Source organism: Coturnix japonica, chromosome 2, assembly GCF_001577835.2.
Source record: "Coturnix japonica isolate 7356 chromosome 2, Coturnix japonica 2.1, whole genome shotgun sequence".
Lineage (NCBI taxonomy): Eukaryota > Metazoa > Chordata > Aves > Galliformes > Phasianidae > Coturnix > Coturnix japonica.
Window position 1 is genome coordinate 101276875 of NC_029517.1, and position 15868 is coordinate 101292742.

Consider the following 15868-nt stretch of genomic DNA (forward strand, 5'->3'; position numbering starts at 1 on the left):
TGCAATGGTTAAAGGAAAGTGGACATTTGTGTTTATGCTGTTTGTCTTCGTAAGGAATCCTTGAATATGATCATAGAATGGCTTGGGTTGGAAAGGACCTCGAGGATCATCAGGCTCCAAACCCTCTGCTGCAGGCAGAACCACCAGCTTCCAGATCTGGTACTAGACCAGGCTGCCCAGGGCCCCATCCAGCCTGGCCTTGAACACCTCCAGGGCTGGGGCATCCACAGCCTCTCTGGGCAGCCTGTTCCAGCACCTCACCGCTCTCTGGAAAGAATTCTCCATGGAAACATCCCCGTGGGCGGGGCCGCTCCATTGCCATGGCAGTCGGAAGTGCCGCTCGACTCTGGCCCCGCCCAAGGCGACCCGCAAGAGGGGTGGCCGCCCTCAGAAGATGGCGGACGGCGGGGCAGCTCCCTCGCAGCAGGATGGGGAAATGTCGGCGGCCGGACCGGGCCTAAGGAGGGAGCGGCAGCACCGCGGTAGTGGCCGCCCGCCCAGCGCACGGGATTTGCAGGTGAGAGGGCGGGGAGGGGCGTCCCGGTCTCTCAGCGGGGCGGAGCGTTGTCTCAGGGGTGCCCCTGACTCTGGCCGGGCTCAGTGAGGGGGCGGGGAAATCAAGGCAGTCAGGCTGAGTTTGTATCTTAATCCTAATACATACTTACTCTAGTTGCATTTGTGTTTCCCATTTCTATGTCATATGTGTGTAATGTATTTGTTTCCCAGTTTTATCCGAGGTACTCTTAGCAACTTTATTGCAGTTTATTAGCATTGAAGAGAATATGCAGGATTAGCAGGGCACGGGGAAATGGTTTTAAGTTAAAAGACGGAAGATTTAGGTTGGATGTTGGGGAAAGTTCTTCACTAGGAGAGTGGTTAGGCCCTGGAACAGGCTGCCCAGGGAGGTTGTGGATGCCCCGTCCTTGGAGGTGTTCAAGACCAGGTTGGACGGGGCCCTGGGCAACCTGATCTAGTAAAGGTGTATGTTTGGTGGCCCTGCCAGGCAGGGGGGTTGGAACTACATGATCCTTGAGGTCCCTTCCAGCCCGGGTCATTCTGTGATTCTGTGTGATATGAGTAACATATGTGTGTGTATTCTGGAGCTTTAATATTGGCTGGCGGTAGCTAATGAGACTGTGTGGACCAAGTGCAAGCAGAGTACAAGTATCACATCACTGCCATGATCATACTAATTATCTCAATAGAAAGGAAGCTGAATTTAGAGAATTAGTTGTGAGTTCTCATGTTGATGTCTCTAATTTTCTGATGATGTGCACATTTAGCATTAGTGTGTCTCATTTCTGTTCCATATGTAGCTCTAGACCTCTAAAATGAGTACTGTTTTCAACAGTTGGCCTTGGCAGAGTTATATGAAGATGAAGCTAAAAGGCAGTCCTTGTGTCCTGACAAGCCAACAACGACAAGGATGAGTAACTCAAAGGGGTAAGGCGAGCTTTGTACTTCAGACATGTGTCAAATAGGTGCTGTGTTAGCTAACAAAATGCTGTTGTCATAGTTACTTCATCTTCTTTTTGTATAGACAGTGCTCTACAGCAGTTCATGGTCAAAAGTTTGGAATCCCTTTAACAATGCATAGTCTGTGTCTTAGAATGCTTTTTTAGTCATATTTTTTTGGGAGCTGTTGTGTCATATGCTATTCCAAAGTGCTTTAAACCCACTTCACCTAAGATGCTCCAAGTGAAATGCGGTGCTGCTTGTTTGTTTGTTTTTTTTTCTGCAGAGCCTGAATTCAGGTAATTGCTGTGTCAGAAAAATACTGCAGTTCTTTCCTTCACAATTCAGCAAATCAGTAGTTTGTGTGACACTTGACGAGAGCTGCTCTCAGTCTTCTGTTTAGGTCAGTACTACTTAAGTAACTAGCCAGATAAATGAGTAGTGGGTTCATAGGAGGTGAGAGAAATTAGGGTGACTTTGCGATTGAGCTGTTTGGTAGTTCTGGGTGGATAGAAGACATGTTTGTAGATATAAAGCCAGGTTTTGCTGCTCTGTAGTGTTTGTGGTTCACGCAATGGGGTTTGAAGATTCAATATAGCTTTAAAACTTTTATAAAGAAACCTCGCCAGTTCTTAATTAATTGTTCTTTAAATTGTTCTAAAGGAGTCTTTAAATCATCACTGTCAATGAGGCCATAACAAGGATTGTATCTGGCTTGTCTTTCATTCACTGCTGCCAATATGAATCTCCATTTCAAAAGAGGTCAAATAGGAGGAAGGAGCTTAGTCAGCAGCACTATGCCTCAAATGTATTTTCAAATGCAGATCCTTATGAAGAAGGAATTTAGCACCAAATGAGAAAACTGCAGAATCATAGTTCGGGTTTCTTGGATAAAACTGCCTAAAATCAGGTACATAGAACAGAATCTACAAACAAATAAAACAAACAACTCAATTTACCAGTACCTGTCAAGAAGTTACAGCTTCCTGTTCCAGCTGAAGAATGAGCTTCAATACAGTGTTGCAAATACTTAGCATGACAGGTATTGGCAAGCACTTGTTCTTTGTTGGCAATCATGTTGGAATCTGAGAGTGGAAAATGGCTACAGTTAAGCTATTTGCATGGTATCCAAAATAAGATATATAGAGAGATTTTTAATTGATTTCATTTTCCTTTTAAATGGTAGGTGTTAATGGCAAGGAAACATAATGCTTCTCTGGAAGTCATCTACTTGTCCGCACAGTTGCAGGTATAGAGGATGTCTGTGGGCCCTACTGGAGCAAATACCATTCTATTATGCATTCTCTAGCACCTTCACCAAATTTAGGTCAGTTGGCATAAAAGTACAAGGCCCACAGAGCCTACAGTGTGTCGAGGCAAGAAAACAGAAGGGATTAAGGATAGAAGAATACCATAGAAGAGCTTTTACTGCCAATGACCTAAGTCTGTAACTATGCATCTTTTTTCTGAGAAGATAAAAAACAGATCCTTCTTGGAGCCGTAGAATCACTTTGTTTTTACAGCAGTACTTAACACAGTGATGCTCTGCTCTACTATATTTTGATTTGAAATGTACTGTGGTGAAATATTGCTGAACTAGCAAACTGCCATGTAGTGGACTGTTGTGTGTGTGTTCTTATCCTGCCTGTGAGCTTGGCTGCCTTACATAGATTTTGCATCGGTGAGTTTAATTGTGAAATACTCCATGATGAGGGTTTACATCTGTACAGCTCTTCTTGGCATATTGTAAACTGACAACCTCGTTTGTCTTCTGGTAGCTTACCAACTGGTCCTTGATCTAAGATAGAATGAAACTGGAATTTAATAATGTATTCAAAGTCTTTGCAACATTGCCACTCAATGAGTTTCTAAAGTCATGCAGGATAGAAGTGAAAACTACTACTTCTTAGGTTCTGGGTTACACATAGACAGGAACTCCAGGGCATCAAAGAAAGTGACAGCAGTGACTTCACTAAGCAACAAAATCAGCTAAAACATGGGAAGAATTGGAAGTGAAGTTAACACTGGTAGACAGGATTCTCCAATAGATGTTCAACTAGTAATATTACCTTTATTATCAGTGAGACCACCAGCAGAATTCCACTTCAGGCTTGTTCGATATAAAGCATCTGTGTACTTTGGACAAAAAGCTATTATGAGAAGATAAACTTATCATCAAGGTGGATCTTCTGGAGGATTTTGTCTGGCTTAGAAATAAAATCGTCATGTTTAAAAAATGATAAAAATATGTCCTTAGCTTTAATGGTTTCAGAAGTTGGATGTGAAGAATTTAGTACCTCTGATACAGATGTAGAGTATGTGCTGGTCATCTTCATGTATGTTCTTTCTTTTTTCTCAACAGTCTTAAAATTGATTCTTTCAGAAGTTTGAGAAAACCAGAGAGAAGTATGAGTGATGACAAAGAAAACCAAAGGTATTTTGAAAACAAAAAAACTCATTTAACAATTGTGAAAGTAATTGTTATTTTTCCTAACATTGCTCCACCTGTTTTTGAAAATGCATTTGTCCATTGACTTACTTTCATTAATGGGAAGAGAAAAATGATACTTGTCATTTTAAAGCATTGTTGGTTATGAATGTTATTATTCTAAAGATTTTATTCAGGTGACTCAGAATATCGAGGATTACAAATTTCTGGGGCTTCTAACAATCCAAGTAAAATTGTTGCTGAACTCTTCAAAGAAGCAAAAGAACACGGGGCTGTGCCACTAGATGAAGCTTCAAGAACATCTGGTGACTTCAGTAAAGCAAAGGTAAAAGTCAAAAGGCATTTTGATCTCTATTTACATCAGGCTCCGTAATCAAATGAGAGCAAATATGTCTTTCCGTGGTTTGCAGAGAGCAGAGGGATTTGATCAATGCAGTTGTGTACTATGTGTGCTCAGTAGCTTGTTCAAGAAAAAAAAAAAAGTGCTTCCATGCAATTTCAGGGAATCACAGGATCACCAAGGTTGGAAAAGACCTCCCAGATCATCCAGTCCAACCGTCCAACTGCCACCAATACTTCCCCATTAAACTATGTCCCTCAGTACATCTAAATGTTTCTTGAACACCTCCAGAGATGGTATCTCCAGCACCTCCCAGGGCAGCCCATTCCAGCTCCTGACCACTTTTTCTGAGAAGAAATTTTTCCTAATATCCAACCTGAACCTCCTTTGGTGCAACTGGAGGCCATTCCCTCTAGTCCTATCACTAGTTACATGGGAGAAGAGGTGGATCCCCCCGCCCTTGCCACAACCTACCTTCAGGGAGCTTTGGAGAGTGATGTGGTATTCCCTGAGTTCCCTCAGCCACTCCCCATAGGACTTGTGCTCCAGACCCTTCTTGGCTTCATTGCCCTTCTCTGGACACACTCCAGGGCTCCCATGTCTTTCTTATAAGTAAGGAGCCCAAAACTGAACGCAGTACTTCACCACTGCTGAGTACAGAGGAACGATCACCCCCCTGTTCCTGCTGGCAAAATTCATTCTGATACAAGCCAGAATGCCATTGGCCTTCTTGGCCACCTGGGCACACTGCTGGCTTGCATTAAGCAAGCACTGACTGACACTCCCAGGTCCATTTCTTCCACACGGTCTTCCAGCTACTCTGCTTCAAGCATGTAGTGTTGCCTGGGGTTGTTGTGGCCAAAGTGCAAGACTTGGTCTTGTTGAATTTCATCCTATTGGCTTCAGCCTTTGCCAACTTCTCCAGGAGTGAGTAGGGTGGAAGACAGTGTCAAATGCGATGCTCAGGTCTATGTAGGCTGTGTCAACAGCCTTTCCCTCATCCACAAGGTGGGTCACTAAATCATTGATAGAGATGAGGAGATGAGGCTGTTCAAGCAGAACCTGCCTTTGATGAATCCATGCTGGCTGGGCCTGATCCCTTGGTTGTTCCCACATGATGTGTGGGAAGAATTGTTAGGAATCAGCTTGAACTGGGATTATTTGCTTCATTTTTAATTAAGTTGATTTTTAAAAATTAACTGCAGTTGTCACAATGTCTGTGTTGCATTACTTATGTTCAGTGGACAGAGTAGAAACTAATATTGATCCTATAAAAGTTACTAGATATATATATATATTTTTAGAAAGCATACAAGTTACAATTGTTTGTTTTTGCTATTGAAGCAAGTGTGCTGTTGTTTTCAATTGTATTAATTTAATAAAGTGTTTCAGTTATCTCTTCAATGAGCTTTACTTTGTATATTTTTCAGTCATTTTCAGGTGGTGGATATAGATTGGGTGACTCGTCTCAAAAGCACTCTGAATATATATACGGAGAAAATCAAGATGTAAGTACAATTCTGAATAGCCATAAAAAGTCTCTGATAGTTGCCTGCCTTTACTATGTCTACAGCTTAAAATATCAGTATTACTGCAGTTGTCTATGAAGGACAAATATCTAAACATTAGAAATGTGTTCAGTAGAAATTAAGTGAAAGTGTTTCCAGAGGAAAAATATTTAGTGGATACCACTAAGGGCTGTGTTATGGATATGCTGGGTAAGAGGACTGGGTGACCACATGCAGCTTTGGGAACATGAGTTGCTGGGAGCATTCTGATCTCCTGACCAGAGTTGCGAAGCAGAGGTTAGAAATAAAAGCTTCATTTGACGCAGAGAAGAGACACAACAGCTGTTAAGCATACTATAATGTAGGCATTCACTGAACTGATTTGGGTTAATTAAAACCCCTTGGTAATTAGTGATTTCTGTTTAACATTTTTTGCTCTGCACTTATGTTAGAAGTGATACTTACTCACTGGTAAATACCTACCACCTGAATATCTTTACCATGCTTGGTAAAATAAGAATAATTATAAGTTAAAAGAGTGATTTTGGGGTAGTTCATAATTTAGAAAAGCAAGTCATCTGAATGTTATATGATACCACAACTTAGGAAAGCCAGAAAAATGAAGGATTTCTTCAAAATTCTGGGGAGAGACTGCTTTGATTATGACTTGTATACAGTTAGCAGGGTCCTTATCCATGATTTCACAGAGTAGTTGAGACGGGAATTGTCTTTGTTCAGGTCATCTGGTCCAACCCTTCTGCTGAAGGCGGTACACCTTGAGCCTGTTGCCCAGGATGCCATGTTGAGGCAGCTTTTGAAGATCTCTAAGTAGAAGACTCCACAACCTCTCTAGATGCAATGTTCTATTGCTCAGAAACCTGCAAAGTATAAACAAAAAAAAAATGTTTCCTGATGTTCAAAGAAAACCTGTATTCCAGTTTGTGTCCATTACCTCTTGTCCTGGTGCTGGGCATCAATGTACACAGCCTGGCTCTGTTTTGTTTGCACCTTTAGGGATTTACACACTGATGAAATCTCCCTGAGCTTTGGCTTCTTCAGGCTGAACAAGCCCAGCTCAGTGTCAGACTTTCCACATAGGAGAGAATGCTCCATTCCCTTCATCTGAGGCCCTTTGCTGGTCATTCTCCATTATGTTTGTGTTTTTCTTGTACTGGGGAGCCTGAAATTGGACACAGTGCTCTAGATATGGTCAACTACTGGAAAAGCTTTGCCTAATACAGTCCAGGATACCATTAGGCACCTTTGCTGTAAGGGCACACTGCTGGATTGTGTTCTATTTGGTGTCCTCTCAGGTTTTGCCAAGCTGCTTCCCAGTAAGTGCCCCTCAGTGTGGTAATGACTACGATGTTTTCTTCTCCAGATGATGGGCTTTGCATTTCTTGTTGAGCATCATTAAGTTCCTGTCAGCCCATTTTCCATCCTGTTGAGGTGTCTGTGAATGGCAGCGCGACCCTCTGGTGTATCAGCTACTTCTCCCAGTTTTTGTATCATCTTCAAACTTGCTGAGGGTATGTTCTGTTCCATTGGTGAGATCACTAATGAAGATTCCAGACAGGATTAAACCCACTGTTGGTTTGTGGAGTACATTGTTAGTTACTTGCCTCCAACTAGACTGTTCTACTCATTACCACCCTTTGGGCCTGTCTGTTCATCTCGTTTTCAGTCCAGCTCACTATTTGCTCATCTCCAGGTGGGCAATGTCGACTGTTCTCCCCTCATCTACCAGGCCAGTCATTTCATTACAGAAGTTGGTCAAACACAGCTTCTACTTGATGAATCCATGCTGACTGCTCATGATGAATTTGATGTCTTTCCTATGCCTGGAAAATGATTTCCAGGTTTAGCTGCTCCAGTCCCTTCCCAGGAATTGAGGGGTGAGGCTGACTGACAAGTAATCAATTAGCTTTCTCTAGACACGATTCAAGTTCAAAATTGCCTTAAATCTTGAAGCTAACTTGAGACATAGTTATTTCTAAAAACAGATAACAATCTAAAAGAATCCCATTATTCTTTAATAATAATACTCATCTCATTGTGTCTTTATAATTTTTTTATATCGTCCACATACAATTTATGCTGGAGTCTTCTCTTTGCAAATTATTTTCAGTGTGGTGGAAAATGCATGGTTTTCCTTTTATAGCAGACTGTAACTAGTGGGAAAGAAGGCTCAAGTCAGAGACTGGGTGCTGACCCACAGCTGAGAAAGTGCTGGTTTCACTACTTGAAACAGAATGATGGGGGAAAAAAAGAGAAGTTTTTCTCCATCTTGGCATTCATGTTTTTCATGCTTTCATGTGAGTGGCTGAATTTTATTAAACCATTCTGTCACACAAATTATAAATGGCTGGTTTTATAAATCCTCTCTGTTCAGGTTACTCCCATCCTCTCATCTTGACACTTCTTTGCTGTACTTGATGCAGTTTGTGTGATAGTCTGCTCTTACTCAAGATCGAATGTGGGAAAAATCAGGTCATCTTTTCTTTTAAGTGATTCCTCCTTTTCTTCCTTATACAAATTAAATGCATCCTAGCTGATAATATGAAGATAGTGGAGACATCAAAAGCTTTTATTTGCCAGCTTTTCAGACTGAGCATGACTTTCAGTCTTCTTTTTCCTGTGCTTAGATACAGCTTAAATTCTTCCACTGATTAATAAGAAAGAAACCAAGTTAGTATACTCTGTTAGTCTCATAATATTAAAAAACCAACCAACCAAAAAAAATTTAGAATGTTAGGTTGAAAGACAGTCTAGTCCAGCCTCTTGTTCCCACAAGCCAACAGAAGTGATAAGTTGGATCAGGGAGATGATCCAGGTTAAAAGCAAATCTTTTCTTCTTTTTCTCCCTTTTCTCCTGTCAGATTTTGCTTGGGATCACGTCATTGTGTGGAAGTGAGGGAAAGTCAAAAATACAAAATCTTCTATACCTTGCTATTCAGATGAGTGCCTAGAGTTGATGTTAAGCTCATCAAGGCAGGAAAAACAGGAGAAGCTAAAGGACGTGGTCTAGGTTGGGAGCTGGACAGTAAGGCATTAGTTACAGGAAAGAGAGGTGCAGGGTAGAGCTAGTATCAACTTTAACTGCAGTTTAACAATTTGATGAAATGGCAATTATAGCTCTAACTGGTATGTCAGCAATATTTCATAAATACATGCATTTATTTCTTGTTTTATCAACAGGAAGTGTTTACTGCTTTTAAATGTAGTTCAAACACAGTCAAGCTCATTATGAAGTCATTGTATATTGTCTGTATGTCATGAATCATAGAATTACCCAGGTTGGAAAAGACCTTGAAGATTATCGAGTCCAACTGCAGCCTAACCAGAACCCTAACTCTAAAAACCCTACACTAAATCATATCCCTGAGTACCACATCCAAACGGCTCTTGAACACAACCAGGGATGGCGATTCAACCACCTCCCTGGGGAGCCTATTCCAGTACTTAACTACCCTTTCTGTAAAGAAGTTCTTCCTAATATCCAACCTAAACTTGCCCTGGCGCATGAATAACAGATTAATAAGAGACTTTTTACCACAAATGTAAAATTGGCTGTGGAATAAATAGTAATCTGTAGGAAACTGAAATACTTTACCTGTGTATCTTCACTTTCTTGAACATCTGTGTTTTTCCCTAGGTTCAGATTTTGCTGAAACTGTGGAGGAACGGCTTCAGTTTAGATGATGGAGAACTGAGATCCTATTCAGACCCAATAAATGCTCAGTTTCTTGAGTCTGTTAAAAGAGGGTGAGTTAAAACAGCAATTTTATTGGGGCACATCCTTCAAGTGAACTGAAGAAAACTGTATTCTCTAAAGGACCAAAATTATTAAAAACTCAACGTTTCTGCTATGTTTGTACCTATCAAATGAGATCCATATTTGTCAGCAGATGCATAGAGTAATTAAAAAACTGATATTTGTTGGTGGCTTAACTTCTAACTTTACTCATATAGGCTGTTAGTTCTGCATATTTTATTGGTAATTTCTATGCTGATCTTTTTTCTTCATTTTAGTTTTTCATTTTATCTGTTATTTTGAGACCAAGCCAATTCATAAAACAACTGGGCATCTATGGCTTTTAAAGTAAGCGGACAACAAGCATGAGCTTGTACAGTGTAAGATTTTTGTGTAATTCTTCATTGCAGTACAGAGCGTAACCGGGAGCCTTTTTTTGTATTAAGGGAAATTCCTGTGGAACTGCAGCGACTTGTTCATGGTGGCCAGGTTAACCTGGATATGGAAGATCACCAGGAGCAGGAATATGTGAAGCCAAGACTGAGATTCAAAGCTTTCAGTGGAGAAGGGCAAAAACTTGGAAGGTAAAAAATCACTGAGTTTTCTGCGTCTATTTGTCATGCCAAAAGCTGGATTTAATTAGTTCTTTTGGAGAACTAATCAAGTGATGACACCAGTATGAAATCACTTTGTGCCACCTTGATTTCAAGGTCCCAGCACTGATTTTATAGTCACTTGTAACCGTGAAAGCTTATATGTAATCTTACTAAAAGGCAAGTCTTCTGTGTCCTGGACCTGCTCTTAGATCTGCTAGATGTCTGTTGTAAATACAAGATTTCTCTGCCTATTCTAATGTATGATTTTGTCTCTCTATATTTTTTTTTATACCAATAGAACTGGTACATAATATTGCAGAAATCATTCCCATGTTCTGAGTGTTTACTTTGTCCAAATATACTTAATCTCTGTTCAGATTAAATTACTGTCATAGTAAACAGTTAAGTGACAACTCTGCCAGCAAGCAGGCGTTTTTACATAACAATTATTGGTTTTATAGCATCTTCTCCCACTGATTTGATAAGAGCTGTTGAGTTGCGAGTACTCCTAGGCTTCTATTTGTGGTCGTGTCTATTTGTGTGATTTATTTGTTTGCAAAAAAAAAAGATATTAACGGTATGCTGTTGCACTTAATGTTGGGGAAGACGAGGCTGAGGGAAGACATTATTGATCTCTTCAAATGCCTGAAAGGTGATTGCAGTGAGAGCGGGGTTGGTCTCTTCTCACTGCTGACAGGTGACAGGGCAAGGAGGAGTGGCCTCAAGTTGCGTTGGGGTAAGTTTAGGTTGGATATCAGGAAACACTTCTTTGCAGAAAGGGTGGTTAAGCACTGGAATAGGCTTCCCAGGAAGGTGGCTGAGTCACCATCCCTGGATGTGTTTAAAAGCCTTCTGGATGTGGTGCTCAGGGACATGATTTAGTGGAGGGTTGTTAGAGTTAAGGTAGTATGGTTGGGTTCTGGTTGGACTTGATGATGTTTAAGGTCTTCTCCAACCTGAGGTCTTCTATGATTCTCTGTAATTCAGTAAATGCTTCTTAGCAGTTTCCAAACTGTATTTCCTGTTTTTTAAAAAATAATAATCAGAAAATGTGCTCACAAGCAATAAAAAGGTAAGAAGCTCTTTTAGGAGTGATGCTGCGAATAATTGTATGCAATAACATTTTCACCTGAGCACTTATTTGTGCTACTTAAAGAAATACAAAACAAAAACAGGCAGGGAAGAGAGGAGGTTCTATATTGAAGAATGTGCACACCCATTGTAGATTGTTTTGGTAGCTTGTGCAGTCTTAGCTATTTAAGCAGTGAAAGAAAGGGACCAAATCACACAGAATCACAGAATTGTAGGGGTTGGAAGGGACCTCTAGAGATCATCAAGTCCAACCCTCCTGCCAAAGCAGGCTCCCTACATCACATCACACAGGTAGGCGTCCAAGCAGGTCTTGAATATCTCCAGAGAAGGAGACTCCACCACCTCCCTGGGCAGCCTGTTCCAGTGCTCCGTCACCCTCACTGTAAAGAAGTTCTTCCGCACATTTGTGTGGAACTTCCTATGCTGAAGTTTCAGCCCATTACCCCTAGTCCTGTCCCCAAATAGTTCTCTCCAGTCAGATTTACTTTATTTGTATATTATGCAGGACAAAGCTTTCTGTGTGGTGTTGCCAATTACCTGCTGGTATCACTTGTGTTCTAAAAAAGAGGGGCATACCCAGAATCATAAAACAGTGCTCATGACAGCAATTTCTAAAGTAGTTTGGGACAGTTAGTGCAGTATAATGTTGTGTATTTATTATTTTAAATACAGTCCATGAGTTATGATCTGTAATCTTAGTATCAAAGACTGTCATTTCATGTTCTGTACGCATAATATTTCAGTTCAGATATTCCAGTTTGTACCTGATTACATTTACCTGATATTAAATAGGTAAGGATCTACACAAGATACAGTAAAAATATATGTGGAATTTTACAGTCTTTGAAAAGAAACTATATAAGTATTATTTATCTTGTTTTGTGGGTTTTTTTTCCACTTGTCTAGTCTTACACCTGAAATAGTCAGCACACCTTCATCTCCAGAGGAGGAGGACAAATCCATTCTTAATGCACCTGTTCTGATCGATGATTCCATTCCAGCAACTAAAATTCAAATCAGATTAGCTGATGGAAGCCGATTAATACAAAGATTTAATCAAACACACAGGTAAATTAATTATACATCAATAATTAATTCTTCATCTGTGATTCAATACAGGTAACAATAACTATTTTGGTAAGTTTGCTCTTTATCATCAAATTCATATCAGCAAAGCACCAAAAAGGGGGAAATAAAGTTCCAATATCACACATCTGCATTGTTTTCATAGACAGAGATGTATTGATAAATTGACCATCAGAGCAAAACTGTGTAATTGTAAACACAGGATATTTGGTAATTGCAAAGTCACAAACTTTCTTGACTTGCAGTGTCCTGTGATTTGTAAAGACTCAGTACCAGCCATGAGAAGTGTCTGTTTAGGTATGAGTTCCCCTTACTGTTCCGGAGGAAACTGATGTCTGTAGTATCTGACGATACTACAGTCGTTCCTTTACAGTTCCATTGACTATAGATGTAAAGTCAGGGTCCTCCAACTCTGGGGCCCAGCCACCCCAAGAATTCATCGTTGCTGTTAAATACCAAGGTGTTAAATGCCTCTGTCTTCTTATTCAGTGACCGTCTGCTCCAGTCAACTTAGTAGGCAGCCGTTTAGAGCTTGCCATTACTTTTATTGACATTGTTGGGGTATTACCACAAATGGTGTTGGCCAACCTCATTTATTTGTCTAAGAGATTGTTTTAGAGCAAAGTTCTGTGAAATTATGCTTTGCACTTTCTATTCTACGTGGCTGAGAGAACTTTGAGCAGAAGGCAGAGATTTGGGTAGCAGTTCTACCCACACTTGGTAGCAGGCAAGGCTCAAGTTAATGCACTCCAAAATGTGCAGCACTGTGTTAGAACACAGCTGAAACTTGTCTTGAAAATGATCTTAGTTATCTTAGTGTGGACTCAGTTTCTTTACAAAGCTGTTATATGGCTTTGAGAGTTCACCTGGTCTCTTTTTCTTTTCCCTTCCATTTCTGTCTCAGAATAAGGGCAGAGCCAATGTGCAGCTTTCTTCACCTGACAAAATACATAGACTACAAGAAGGTAATTTCAGCTGAGATGCCAATAGACAAGAATTTGCAGCAATAACATCTCCTACTTCAGTAGGCTTGATAGTACCAGCCCAGGCTCTTCCTTCCCAGCACCAGTTCGAGAAATTACTTACCAGTATGGATGAAATTGAAAAGTAAAACCATTAGGACATATTAAACAGTTTTTCAATCTGTTATTGTGTTCTTAGTCTTCAGAGATTCAGGTTGGAATGCAATCATGTCTATATGCACAGCTTTCATGTCCATATCCCTTCCACAGGATTAAAGATATTCGAGATTTCATTATCCAGTCCCGTCCAGCATTTGCAACAACTGATTTTGTTCTTGTGACGACCTTTCCAAATAAAGAGCTAACAGATGAAAGCCTGACTCTACGAGAAGCAGATATACTTAACACTGTGATTCTTCAGCAACTAAAGTAATCTTAGAGCCATTGCTACAGTATGGAGTCTGTGCTGTATTGTCATACAATGTTTTCAGTAGATGAAAAACAGAAGGATCGGCATCTTTATTCTTCCACTTCCATAGATCAGATTCTTGATTTTCATGTCTTCCAGCTATGGCATATCTTATTTTAATTTCTCAGCATTGTTTAACCCCTTTTCAGTGTTAAAATTGAGTTTCCCTGTGTTAGTATGTTTCAAACAATGGCATGTATGAGATGTGAGCTATCACAGTGACTCTTCATTGTTTTATGGGGGAGGGGGGAAGAAGCATTTTACTGGAGGGGAGAGAGTATTTCATACGGTTGGTAAGATTTGCACTATGGAAATGTTTTATGCTGCATTGACAAACAGCCATGTGAAAACTTAGCCTGTAGGTTATGTTTACCTTCTAAGCTGTATTAACATCAAGGTATTATGTTTGATAGGTTGACAGATAATTAATGCTGTATTATAAGTTTTGTATATTCTGTTTCTAGTGTTTCATCGTGTAGTATAATTATTTATATTTTAATTCTTATGTAAATATCCTTATATTGTTGTTTTGAGAGAATCAGTATCAGGAGATGCAAAGCTCAGCTCTAGCGGACTATAGTAGCGTTCTCATTTGTATTCTGGTTGTTCTACTTGTGGTGTAAACTATGAATTTCTTTTCTTCTGAAGTTAAGGAAGTGAGAAAGACCGCTGTCATCTGAAGAACTGCTGTGATGTAGGTTTTGTGATGGTAGGTCTCTGGTCACTTTGAACTTGAACCCTGTGCAGCTGTGTGATTCTTCACATGAACAGTTACTTAAATAAAAACTACAAAGGTGCACAGACACAAACATTGTTTATTCAGTCATTTGCATGCACAAAAGTAGATGTGTTAATTGATTGTGTGGCTTTGACCTGAAAGTCAGATCTTTATACTTGGAATTTTGGCTAAAGACCTTTTGTAATATTCAGTGGGGATTTAATTGTGCAACTTGCCATTATACACTTCCATTGGAGGCTGTATAATTAAACCTCTTAATCTTTGAAATCACATATATATATTTCAAATAAAGTGGTAATATGTAAGTAGGAATCTTACATAGTGGGTAGACTGGCTGCAGATTTATAATATTTGTGGCTTTATATCAAATGAATGGATCAGACTCTGAAGGAGGGTAAATGGTCTGTATTCTTTGTACAGATATATGTATTAAAAATCCTGTTTTCACTGATTATTTTACCTTGCAAATATCAACACACTTATTTATGCATAGCTTTATCTTTGGTTGGTATATCAGATTAATCTCAACTTTTCATCTCAAAGCAGAAGTTTTCGTAAATTTTAAATGTGCAGTTGTAATTGAAGCCATTTGCTTTTGTAATCTGTTGGCATGATTTAATCATAATGCATTTAATGTGCTGAGTAAATAAACTTCTACGTTAAAAGACCGTAGGCAGTTTTTGTTCGTCTCAGTTTCTGTTGTGTCGAAGTGCTGATTATGTTGCTTGCCAAATATAAAAGATATTCAGGCCTACATGGAAAGGGATGGACACGCACTATGCTTGTGTTTTATACATTTATATTCTACCTATAAATTTGAGGTCAGAGTCAGTATTGTGAAGCAGACCATAGGCAGTCTGTGCTTTGGGCTTATTTCAGCTCAGAATGTAGGTGCAGTTCCACTGCTTATTATTTCTGAAAGCTGACATTAAACACAATGTTTAATCAAATAATATTTTTTTTCCCTCTTGCTGTGCCAAAAAACAGCTCATATTATGACAGTGTTTATTTCAAGTAGCTGGTGAATGTTAATGTTCAGTAGCAGCTGATAGGATCTAGGAGCCCTAGTAGTTGAGTTTATTTTGTCAAGCATTAGGAATACATGTCAGTGCGTGAATTAAAATATTTCACTGCCTCTAAGTACTTGAAAACCTCTAGAACTCTTATTCTCTTTCATAATTGTTGTCCTCCCTTTTTATTAATGTTAAATTCTCACTCTAGGCACAAAAGGTGCAAGTGGTAGAAGTGCTGCTCTGCTACACAGGAGGCTCAAATCCCGGGGGTTGGACTTGATGATCTCTAAGGTCCCTTCCAAACCCACACGAGACTGTGATACTGTGAACAAAAGGTACAGAGTTGTTCTTAGAATAAAGATCTGCATGTAGCTAAGAATGGCTACAAGGAAGGAGGGAGTATGA

The 15868-nt window shown here is 39.8% G+C and overlaps 1 protein-coding gene across 2 annotated transcripts; it reads left to right on the forward strand.

Annotated features, from left to right (window-relative positions):
* Window positions 1-268: 268 nt before the first annotated feature.
* UBXN2B (UBX domain protein 2B) lies at window positions 269-15122 on the forward strand. 2 transcript variants are annotated; one of them, XM_015855649.2, is made up of 9 exons: window positions 269-517; window positions 1352-1443; window positions 3818-3889; window positions 4070-4229; window positions 5675-5752; window positions 9408-9517; window positions 9953-10090; window positions 12101-12262; window positions 13513-15122. In XM_015855649.2, the coding sequence occupies exons 1-9, from the start codon at window positions 284-286 to the stop codon at window positions 13673-13675; spliced, it is 1209 nt and encodes a 402-aa protein (XP_015711135.2). In that variant the 5' UTR covers window positions 269-283; the 3' UTR covers window positions 13676-15122. The 2 variants fall into 2 exon arrangements, with proteins under 2 accessions (XP_015711135.2, XP_032298625.1); XM_032442734.1 differs by lacking the exon at window positions 13513-15122 and adding an exon at window positions 13185-13411.
* Window positions 15123-15868: the final 746 nt, after the last annotated feature.